At 49.0% G+C, this 11,660-nt stretch overlaps 1 protein-coding gene across 2 annotated transcripts in view; it reads right to left on the reverse strand.

Moving 5' to 3' along the window:
• The window catches only part of STT3B (STT3 oligosaccharyltransferase complex catalytic subunit B), a 77,832-nt gene extending 67,023 nt beyond the window's left edge, over positions 1-10,809 (reverse strand). Inside the window, exon 1 of one of the 2 annotated variants that reach the window (XM_043540884.1) lies at positions 10,272-10,809. In XM_043540884.1, coding sequence (XP_043396819.1) covers positions 10,272-10,555 — 284 coding nt within the window. In that variant the 5' untranslated portion in view covers positions 10,556-10,809. The remainder of the gene's footprint in view (positions 1-10,271) is intronic. The other variant, XM_037890376.2, reaches the window with a different exon arrangement.
• Between the last annotated feature and the right edge of the window lie 851 nt (positions 10,810-11,660).

Here is an 11,660-nt window from a genome sequence, read left to right on the forward strand (position 1 = left end):
ATAGCTAGCAGAGATGGTAACCTTGTTTACCTGGTACTAAGTCATATTAGCTGCCCTGCAATGAAGGAGGCCAATATTTAAATTTGCGGGACGAGCACGAGTAAGGGAAATGCAGAGATTTGATAAAAATAATCCCTCTTTCAAAATAACTAACATTTTCTATTATTCTCAATGGGAGTGAGGCCACAGGCTGAAATAAAAGGCTCTCTGTCTCTTACTCCTGGGGGAATTCTGAGCCAAAAGACTAAAAATTCTGCATACAATATTTTAAAATTCTGTATATTTTATTTGTCAAAAGGAACACAATATAATCACGCTGATTTCAATTATTTTGGTAATTTATTTCAAAATACCTGTCAGCAAGTATGTCTGTAAAAATATAGACAAATAGAAAGATTCAGGAAATTTTTTTTTAACAAATAGATTCCTTACTAGGCATATTAATACAGAACTGTGAGTAATAATTCATTAAACTACAATACAGAAATGTATTTCCTGCATCCCTCAGAAGCTGGGGAAAGGCTTGGAGGAGTTAGAGGTAATGGAGGAGTTGAGGGAGAGGGAAGGACCCCGAGAGTGAACCTGAAGGGTTGTTGGCTGTGGGTGAAAAGTATGGAACGGTTTCTTGGGGGGGGGGCGGGAGAAATGGTTAGGGAGTTGGGAAGCCTCCCGCACACAGACCCTGAACCTCTTCCATTCAGTCAGGCACATATGCCCCGTCCCTGTAGCCCCCCCATACCGTTCATTCCCCCAGCGCTTGGCTCAATGCTGTCAGCCCACTAGCTCCTGAGCCTGTACTCCAGTCTGTCCCACTCATTAGCCCTTTAAACCTCAGTCTGTGACACACACATACCCCCAGCAGCCCCACTTGGCCCACTCTGCCTCCTAACCTGGCTCCACAAGAGGCTGCTGTGATGAAAGCAGCCGGCGGCTAGCTTTTAAAGCTGGTCAGCCAGCTGTTCTGGTGCCACAGTGGCCTCTGGTGGGAGAAAGGCAGAACTGCAGCACTTCCGCAGAATGTATTTTCTGTGGAGCAGAATTCCCTCAGGAGTGTTCTGTGCACACATTTAATGTTTCCTGAAGTCCTTCTCACAGACTGGATCTCCCTAGGCTGAGTCCGTATTCCCAGTCTGTGTTTTCTCTCAGCTGTCTGCCTGGGGTGGGGGTGTTCTCTATAAAAGTACTCCCGGGGGAATTCTGCATCACTGCACGTGCACAGAATTAATGTCCCCCACAGAAAAATGACTTCTGATAGAGAAGCAAAGGGAAGCCATAACAGCGGTCATGTTCCCCTACCTGGCAGCGCAGCCAGGTTGGTTCAGGAGCCTGGAACAGCCAGCTGAAATGTAAATGACCGCAGGGGAAGGGGGGCGAGTTGTTCAGACATGCGTGTGAGAGAGAGAGAGAGAGACCGTCCCTCTTGCTCGTTACTGTGGCACACTCAGCATGGAGGGGCAGCGCTTTGCGGTGTTTCTGAGGAGGTAGGAGTGGGGCAGGCTCTATTCCCTCAGACAGAGCAGAATGTATACTCCTGGGGGAATTCTGCACCACTGTGCAATGCAGAATTTTGCAGAAATTAACGTGCATGTGGAATTTCCTTCCCCCACAGTAACAGGCTGCAGTGCTACTAGCTGCCACTAGACCCGAAAGAGTCCAGCTCACACACAGAAGACGCTGCTGGGGGGAGGGAGAGGGAGCTAGAGGGTTCCTGGCAACTACAGCTCCCAGCGTGCCCTGAAGGAAGGAGAGAGCTGTGCACAGGAAACTCCATGCAAGCCTGGTACCGAGCATCAGACTGTTTCTCCCTCTGGATCCTGGGGGGTGTGGTGGGAGGGAGCGGGTCTTGGGGTGGGGGGGCTATAGCTGGGCTCCAGGGAGGAAGGGGTGCAGGTATATGGACAAGGGGGTTCACAGCTGGGATCCGGGGAGGGAAGGGGTTTGTGTGTATTGGCTGGGGTGCCCATGGCTGGGTTCGGGGGGGGAGGGAGACAGAGAAACAGGAACTGGGTTGTCACAGGAGTTTCTTTAACTCTCTGCTCCTGGGGGAATTTGTGTGTGTGTCTGTATTATTACAGACATACTTGCTGACAGGTATTTTGAAATAAGTTACCAAAATAACTGAAACTGGTGTGATTATGTAGTGTTATTTTGACAAATAAAATTTGCAAAATTTTAAAATGTTGTGTGCAGAATTTCCCTACATTGTGTTCTCTACCTCCATCCCTGTATTTTATCTCTCCTTACTTCTTCCCACTCTCATTCCATGCACTTTCTCCACAGCGCGCGCACACCCACCATATTTCTCTTTTCTGACTTCTCCAACAATCTCTTCCTGCACCCCATGCCAATACCTACAACCATCCATGGGACCCCACAAAGGAGTCTAGTGAAGTTACCAAGCACTAATAACTAGCACACTAAACCCACCAGCTGCCAACAGATAAAGTTTGGAGCCAAGAGGCATTGTCCACAGACAATGCAGAGATGAAAGCCAACACAACTTCTGGGAATGGGGAGGGTGTTTGGAATCTTATTTGAATGGTGTCGTTGAACCCTGCTCAAGGGTTCCATTAGATGTCTCAAACTGAAGCCCCCATACATTCCTTGTGTTTCTCCTTCCTATACCAGTGTCTCATGGACTCAATGGTGAAAAAGATCTCTACTACTCCCTCAACCTCCTGGCTCTTGCAAGGCAGTTGGCTCCAGTACTCTTTTTGGGATTGTCCTCCTCCCATGAAGAGTTCCCACATTTACTTCTACTGCTGAGTTTTTGCAAACAGTAGCAGAGAGAAACTGACCCTGGGGAATGTCCACACTACAAGCACTACAGCTACCTCCCTGTAAAGCAGATACTTGCTACAGCAACAGAAGGGTATTTTTCATCACTGTAATAAATCCGCTGTTCAAGAGGTGATAGCTATATCAATGGTAAAATTCTTCTCTCAACCCACTGGTGCCTAGGTCTGCTTAACTACATCTCTCATGGGGTGTGCAATTTTCACATTTTGACACATTTCACATTTTGACATAGCTAGGTCAATCTAAGTTTTAGGTGTAGACCAGGCCTTAATCTGTTTCACATCTGCTTGATAGGTTCAGTATTGAAGATAACAATCTTTTAAAAAGAAAAGATGTGTAGCCCTGCAAGCAACAATCCAGAAAGTAGCTTCAATCCATAGTAAAAGATTAAGTAAATGTAGCAAAACTGAGCAAGGCATCTCACTGGGAGCATAACACCAGTGCGCCAGAATCTGCACTACTTACTTATTGGTCTCTGGATGGAGTTTAAGGTGTTGGTTATTACCATAAAGCAAGAAATAGCTTGGGACTAGCTACCTGAAAGATCGCCTCTTACTCTGTGCCTTACTGAGACAGCTCAAGTCAACAGGGGCGCCTAAGCTGAACCTCCTTCATTTTAAAAAAGAGGCGGCAGCTGGCAGGGCATTTTCTGTGAGGGGTCCAAGACTATGGGATTTACTCCCCTTGGTCTGAAATAGTTCAGCTTTAGTGACCATCCTGGCATACTCCAAAAGTGTCTGTTTGACAGTTTTTTCAAGAGGGCTGAGTGTATGCTTCCCACAAAAAAGAAGAAGTGGGTGTGTGACTGGCTGAGTTCCTGCTGAAATGATTACTTTAATACTGGTAGGGTCTCAATGTATTTGTGGTATTGCTAATAATTTGTTAGGGCACCTGGAGATTTGGATAGGTGTCTTATTTTAAATCGAAATAAATAAAAATATTGAATTATTAAAAGAAAACCACACACGTATAGAGGATCATAAAGCCATTCGCTATAAAATAGCATTAGTTTTAAAATATTTCTTGCTGGAAAATTTTTTTAACAAAAGTACAAAGCTATTCTACATTTTTAAGTTAACTTTCATGATAAAGAGATTGCACTACACTACTTGTATTAGGTGAACTGAAAAATATGATTTCTTTTGTTTTCTACAGTGCAAATATTTGTAATGAAAAATAAATATAAAATGAGCACTGTATACTTTATATTCTGTGTTGTAGTTGAAATCAATATATTTGAAAATGTAGAAAATATCCAGTAATGGTATTCCATTATTGTTTAACAGCACGATTAATCGTGATTAATTTTTTTAATTGCTTGACAGCCCTATTGTAACCAAGCTTGATACCACCCCTTACATTCCTTGGGAATTTTGAAAGTCCCCTTCCTGTTTGCTTGGTGATATGTGCAGTGGTCTCAGTGCATCCTTCCAGCTCACCATGCCTGCTGCATGCACCGGGCGATCCCTCACTTGGAGCAATGCCGAGCTGCTAGACCTAATCAGCATTTGGAGAAAGGACGCTGTCCAGTCCCAGCTGAGCTCCAGCTGTAGGAATTATGATATCTACGGACAGATTGCACGATGCATGACAGAAAGGGGCCATGACTGGGACACACTGCAGTGCAGGGTCAAAGTGAAGGAGCTGCACAACACCTATCACAAGGTGCAGAAGGCAAACCACGAGCTGCTGGTTCTACAAAGGGCTGGACGCAATACTCAGTGGCGACCACCACCTCCACTGCGAAAGCCACTGTGAATACTTCAGTGGCTAACATACCAATCGAGAGTGGAGCGAGCCAGGAGGAGGAAATCTTGGACGAGGAGGGGGAGGGGGACCCAGAGGTAGAGGACGACTGGGAGATCAAAGATGCATGCAGCCAGGAGCTCTTCTCTACCCCAGAGGAGGCTAGCCAGTCACAGCTGTCAGAGGTTGGTGAAGCGCAAAGAGGAGAGGAGGCCCCGGTAAGTGGCTTTGATTTTGGGAATCGCTGAAGCGAGTTGTTGGGGGCAGGAGGGTTGCAGAAAGCAGGCTTGTGTCTGTATGATGCGTGTACCAGCACATGCCTAGTCTGAGTGGCAGAGCAGGGTGTTGATTGACTCCCTCACTTCACAGGAATCTGCCTCAGAGATCTCCACAAACTCTCATGGAGATACTGGGCAATCCGTTGCCACAGGTTCTTTGGCAGAGCTACTTTGTTTCCTGCCCCATTAAAGGTAACTTTCCCATGCCACTCTGCCGTCAAAGGGGGGGACAACCAACCACTGCTGCACACAGGCGAGCTGCATAAAGGCCAGCGGGAAGCCGCAGTTTGGAGAAGACCCCCCACTTGAGTCCCTGCTCACCCTCAGCAGCGAGATATTTTCCATAATGAACACAGTCTGTGGAAAATGTGGGGACAGGAATGATTATAAGGCCTCCCCCCACAGTGCTGGCTCTCTTAAGAGCCATGTGCCCAGTACTGTCCTTGAACACTGATTTCCCCTGCCCATACTCACCATTTTGGGGTTCTTGTGGCTCATGTGTGCTTGCCTGGTGTCAGCCAGTTAGTGACAGGTATGTGAACAGTGGCTGTGTTTCAAATAACTGAATCAGTGGTCTGTGTGTTGTAAACAATATTGCTTCTGTAAAATGTTGCATTTTGGCTTCACAGATATGACCTTCAGAGCCCAGTCTCCCTCTGCGTTACCGCCAGCTGAACGGTTGCGCAGAATTAGAAAGTGGTCATGAAGAACTAAAGAGGACTTTCTGTGTGATGTCATGATGCACGCCGCCGCAGAAAAACAAGAACTGAAGGAATGGCGGGACAGCGAGAAGAGGGACCAAAAGGAAAACACGGAGCGCCAGAACGAAGCCACGGAGCAGCTCTTAAACGTTATGGAGCGCCAAGCAGACATACTCCAGGTGCTAACAACACTGCAAACTGAGCAGCTCCGCTCCATGCCTCCCCTCCCCTGCAATTGCAAAAAACTTTCCCATGCGCTCCCAGACACCACCAACACACTCTTATCAACCTCCTGACTCCAGTCTGTACCCGTTGCATTACTCCTACTCCGTCACAGTCCAGCGCTGAGGACTCGCAGTACTCACTGCACTCAACTCCCATCCCTCTGCAGTTTAGCCCCACAGAAGTATAGTACCCATTGCATTGTACTCCAGAGGACAAGACTGCATATGATACCTGAACATACACCAATCTTTAACCATCCCGGGATGACTCCTCCTCCTGGGACCCTCCCTTCCCCCCCATCTACCACAGTGCTAATGTGTTTTTTTTATTTGTCTCTCTCCCCTCTGGTTGTAATTTTTTAATAAAGGAATTGTTTTGGTTTGAAAGCAATTTTTATTCCATTAATTGAAATCAAACAGAGCCCTGCAAAACAACACGCAATTTTCCTAAACCTTCACAGTGCATCATCTGCACCAATCATGATCACCTCCTAGCATTACAAGCACCACACTCCTAAACATAGCAAAAAGTATTAGTGGCTTTCAGATTCAAATTGCTGCCTCAAGGCATCCCGATCCTTATGACCCCGCGTTGCCCCCTTCTAATAGCCTGGTCTCTGGCTGTTCAAATTCAGCCTCCAGGTGCTGAGCCTCAGCGGTCCAGACCTGAGTGAAGCTTTCATTTTTCCCTTCACAAATATTATGGAGCGTACAACACGCAGCTATAAGCATAGGAATATTGGCATCGGCCAGGTCCAGCCTCCCATATAGGCAGCGCCAGTGGGCCTTTAAACAGCCCAAAGCACACTCAACAGTCATTCTGCACTTGCTCAGCCTGTTGTTGAACTGCTCCTTGTTGCTGTCAAGGCGCCTCGTGTATGGCTTCATAAGCCACAGCGATAAGGGGTAGGCAGGGTCTACCAGGATCACAATGTGCATTTCGACTTCCCCTATGGTGATCTTGTCCAGGAAGAAAGTCCTTGCTTGCAGTTTCCTGAACAAGTCAGTGTTCCGAAAGATGCATGCGTCATGCACCTTTCCGAACCAGCCTGCATTAATGTCCACGAAACACCCACGGTAATTCACAAGTGCTTGGAGAACCAGAGAGAAATACCCCTTCCAATTAACGTACTCAGTGGCTAGGTGGTCTGGTGCCATAATTAGTATATGCGTGCCATCTACTGCCCCTCTGCAGTTAGGGAAGCCCATTTATGCAAGCCATCCACGTCACGCACGTTGCCCAGAGTCACGGTCTTTTGGAGCAGGATGCGATTAATGGCCCTGCACACTTCCGTCAACTCGCATCCAGCGGTTGACTTTCCCACTCTGAACTGGTTAGCAACTGATCAGTAGCACTCTGGAGTAGCCAGCTTCCACAGTGCAATCGCCACGTGCTTCTCCAATGACAGGCAGTTCTCATTCTTGTGTCCTTCCACCGCAGGGCTGGGGTGAGCTCATTACAGTCCCATGAATGGGGCTTTCCTCATCTAAAAGTTCTGCAGCCACTGCTCATCATCCCAGACGTGTATCACAATGTGATCTCACCACTCAGTGCTTGTTTCCCGAGCTCAAAAGTGGCGTTCCACTAAGGTCAGCAGCTCCGTGAATGCCACAAGCAATCTTCTGTTGTAGCTACTATGTGTGGCGAGATCAATGTCACACTCCTCTTGCCTTTGTAGTTTAAGGACTACTTCCACTGCCACTCGTTACGTGTTAGTGAAAGCGAGCAGCATATTGGTCAACAGTGCAGGATCCATTCCTGTGGACCGAAGAGGCAGAGCGCACAGTACACAAACCGTTGAAAGATGGCGCCAAATGCAGACGGAAGCACAGAGATTGCTGGGGTGCGAAGCAATGCATCACGGGCATTGGGACAGGACCCAGGATCCCCCGTAACCCCCTCCACCTTCCCACAACTCTTAGTGGAAGAAGAGGAAGAGATGCTCTGTGAACCACTCCGAATACCGATGCAAGTGCCGCAAGTGTAAACACACTGCTGCGCAGGCAGCTGACAGCGTGAACACACAACAGCAGTTTCCCTTCAGTGCTATCTGAGTGGCGATGTAACTGCCAGCGATGTAACTCTGCCAATGTAGATATACCCTTGGAAGGAGGCAGGTACTGAGATTTTTACTTGGGCATGGTTCCTAGACTCTGCTTATGGATTCTTTCTAACCAGACTTTGACTAGGAGTCTTGTAAATTTAAAATTTTACTCCTAACTGCTCAAATGGAGGAGCAGCTCTTTCTCCTCCTCCTGTCTCCTTGCACTGAGACAGCTGCAATGTAGAAGGTCTCCTCTACTCTATCTTTCTTCCAGATCTTGCATAGTTGAGGTTCTCTTCCCCACTAAATAGCTGTAGTGCCTACTGCTACACTTCTGGCATGTAGCATCATAACATTGACATGACTCTTGATATTTTCACTGCTGCCCCAAGACTTCCAGTATAACCATTGGGTTTTGTTAACTTTATTCTACAGATGATTGGCAAAGCTACATGCAGAAGCAGATAGACTGAAGCTATCTGTTTGTAGTCAGGAAGATGACTGCATCTAACATATTGTTTACAAGCAGAATGTTACCGTTGCTGCTATAAGAGCTAGAAATCTAATTTTTGTTTTATCCTTTTTTTTTAAGTTGATACTACATCACCTAACTCACCACAGCACAATTCCCATTCATCTGAGAATGAACCTTGATAAATAAGAATAACGGGAAGAAATTAGGTGAAAATTTAGGCCCTATACCAGGAAAAACTTCCTGAGAGCAAAATCTATTGCAGTTGGAAACTATTCCAAAGTGTAAGTCCCTTTACCTAAATTTAGAACAGAAAAGCAAAAAAAAAAATTATATAGGAGACAATTCCTGAAGTAGCAGAAGATGCACCAAATTTAATAAATCCCTTCATCTCTAATTTATATTAAATTTAGATTTGCATTTCAATTTCACTTATTTATATTTACACAATAAAACACTCTTATAACAGGCCAATGCTTGAACTTCTGAGTATCCTTTACTTTTGCTTTTTCAATACTGAATTTGCATTAAAATGATTTAACACAATGCTTAAGAACAAAGCCTTCTTGATGTTCTTTACTTCTCTGGACACTACCTCTGCCCTTAAATACCATAATTTGCAAACTAAATAAGAAATAAAAGTTGTATCCAAACTGAATATTCAAGTGTGCAAATTGAAATGTACAATATATTTTTTATAATATCAACAATAAAATGTATGCTCAGTATTTCAAAACATAGAGCATGTCCTTCCCTCAAAACGATCAACCATAAGAGACCTCACACCTAAAATTTTGGCGTGTTTAAAAAAAAATATGAAAATCAAATGAACAATGCAAAAATATCTTACTTAAAGTTCTAAATACGGGGCAACTTCCTAGAATGGTCTCAACTAACACAAGATACAATATTTCAGTTCCCCACACTCTTGCTGTCTTCCTCTTAACCACAAACCTTGCTGCAAGGACTAGAACAGAAACTAGTGCAGCATTTCTTGATCATATGCATAACATGGTTCCATTCCCTCCAACACACAAGAATCCAGTTTATTTTCTAAAGATTCCCAAATATCTTTACATACAAATGAAAGCAAACACTAAGAAACCTCAGGTTAAAAAAACCTGGGCACTTTGAAATATCTGGTAGGAAATCAGTGTCACCCATTTTATTGTAATGCCCCCAGTCACTTTTATGAAGATTTACTTCCTGAGGCGCAATTCTTATTTTCCTCCCTCGCTGGCCAAAAAGGAATCCAATGAAAGAATACTATGAAGTGCTACTGCACATCTGGAGACAACATTGTGACAGAAAGACTTCATATGAAACTCTAGTTCCTTTTTGGTTCATTCAAAAAAGCACCGACTTATGTGATCCATCATACTGATTTCAATTTCTCCAATGTAACTCAACAGCCCACCTGCCTGCGGTTGCCACAACTTTTCCCTTGCCACAAAAAACTGTATTATGTACCAACCCTCCTAGCTGCAGCAAGCAAAATTCAACACACAGGAAGGAAAAAGGCAAAGCAATAAGGCAGCTTCATTTTAACTCCTCTCTTCCAATTACACCGATTTCCCCATGTTCCGCAAAGCCCACACACATTGGCTACCTATTGCCGCCTCTGTGCCTTACCTTCGGCTCCCGCTGCCTCCCAGCCCGCCGCCTGCCTGCGCCTCCTTGCTCGGCCCACGGCCCCTTCACCTCGCGTGTCCCAGCACCTGATGCCCCTTCGCTCCCAGCCCAGCCGCACCGCGTCCTCTCGCGGCTCCCGCCCCCCGGCAGTGGGGACAGGCGCAGCTCAACTTGGCGAAGTGGGCGAGCGGCGCCGCGGGCCGGTGCCCGGCCGGGTTGGGCCGTTCACTGGGGGCAGCGCCCCGCCACCGGAGCTCAGGACACCTGGGGGGGGGGGGGCGCAGCGCGTTTATCGCCCAGCCCAGGGTCAGCGCAGCGATCAGCCCCGACCCCCGCCGGTCCCGCCACCCCACCCCAGGGCGGCGGCGACTCACCAGGGGTCGAACTCGTGGATGATGCTCTCGAAGCGGATGACGGCGAAGAGCCGGGAGCTGAAGCCGGCCAGCCAGGCCAGGAAGAGGATGGTGAAGGAGAGCAGCGACTGCCAGCCCGCCGGCTGCGACAGGCCCCCCGACAGGCCGCCTCCACCGGCCGGGGGCCCGCCGGCAGCCGCCGCGGCGGAGCCGCTGCCCGTCCCGGGCCGGCTATTCCCCAGCGCCAAGGAGCCGGCGGAGTTGGCGGGTTTGTGCCTGTGGTCGGGGGCCGAGTGCTCCGCCATGTTGTACCCCGGGCTCCTCGCAGTCTCTCCGCCTAGCGCACGGGGGGGCGGGGAGGGGGGGAAAGAGGGAGGGTCCGCCCGCTCCCTGAGCGCTACGGCGGGGGCTGTGGCTGCCTCACTGGCTTCCCCCGGCCGCCGCCTCGCCGAGCCGGGATCTGCCTCCAGACGCAGCCGTCAACATCCCAGTGCGGCGCGAGGCAGAGAGAGCGACCGGGGCGGCGCGCGCGCGAGAGCTGGGGGGGCAAGGAGGAGCGGAAAGGAGGGGCCACAGGCTTAGAGAGGGGGCGGGCGGAGGGGGAAGGAGGAGCCGGCGGGAGGCAGGAGGGAGGCAGAGAGAGGCTGCGCACGAAGCGGGTGGGGGGCGGCCGCGGCGGAGCGCGAGGCAGAGAGGTGGGGGGTCGGCCGCGCGCGAGCCAAGGGGAAACCGTCGGGGCAGATGACGTGGGAGACGGTGGGGTGAGGCTGGGCCATGAGACGACCAGAAGGCCTAAAGCCGCGGGCGAATCAGAAGAGGTGTGAAGATAAATGAATGGGAGTCTCTTTCCCCCGCCCGTCTGAAAGAGGGCGGAGCTAGCAGCGGGGCGGGGGCATAGAGAGGAGGGAACGGGTGAAGGGGGAGGAGGAAGAGGAACCAATCTCCACCTTACCCTCTCAGTCAGGCACTCCTTGTCAACCTGTCACAGAGCGACAGGTACTTCCAGGGGGCAGGGACAGGCCCATTGTCTCGGCCAACCAGTACAGGCGTGGCAGGGGAAGAGGCGGCTTTACCAACAGCGACCAATGAGAAAGCGACAGTGCGAAGTGGAAGACTGTGATTGGCGGCTGTTTCCACCAATTTTATTAAAGCGGCGGGGGGGGGGCGTAGTTTAACTGTCTCGTGAGATAAATGAGGTAGTTGGGGATTAGGAACTGCTGGGGTTGATAACATCGTGCTAGGGCTGCCTGCTTCCTGTCCGGGGGACTCGTGCAGCGACCGTAGGGTGGGGACGCGGCGGGAAGTCCCCGCTCGTCCCGCAGCAAGGCGGAGCGCGGCATGCTGGGAGTTGTAGTCTCGGCTTGGCTTCGCTTTGGGCCACTTGCCTTGGCTCGCTGGGCTCGGTGGCTG

Source organism: Chelonia mydas, chromosome 2 (genome assembly GCF_015237465.2).
Source record: "Chelonia mydas isolate rCheMyd1 chromosome 2, rCheMyd1.pri.v2, whole genome shotgun sequence".
In the NCBI taxonomy this organism is placed as follows: Eukaryota; Metazoa; Chordata; order Testudines; family Cheloniidae; genus Chelonia; species Chelonia mydas.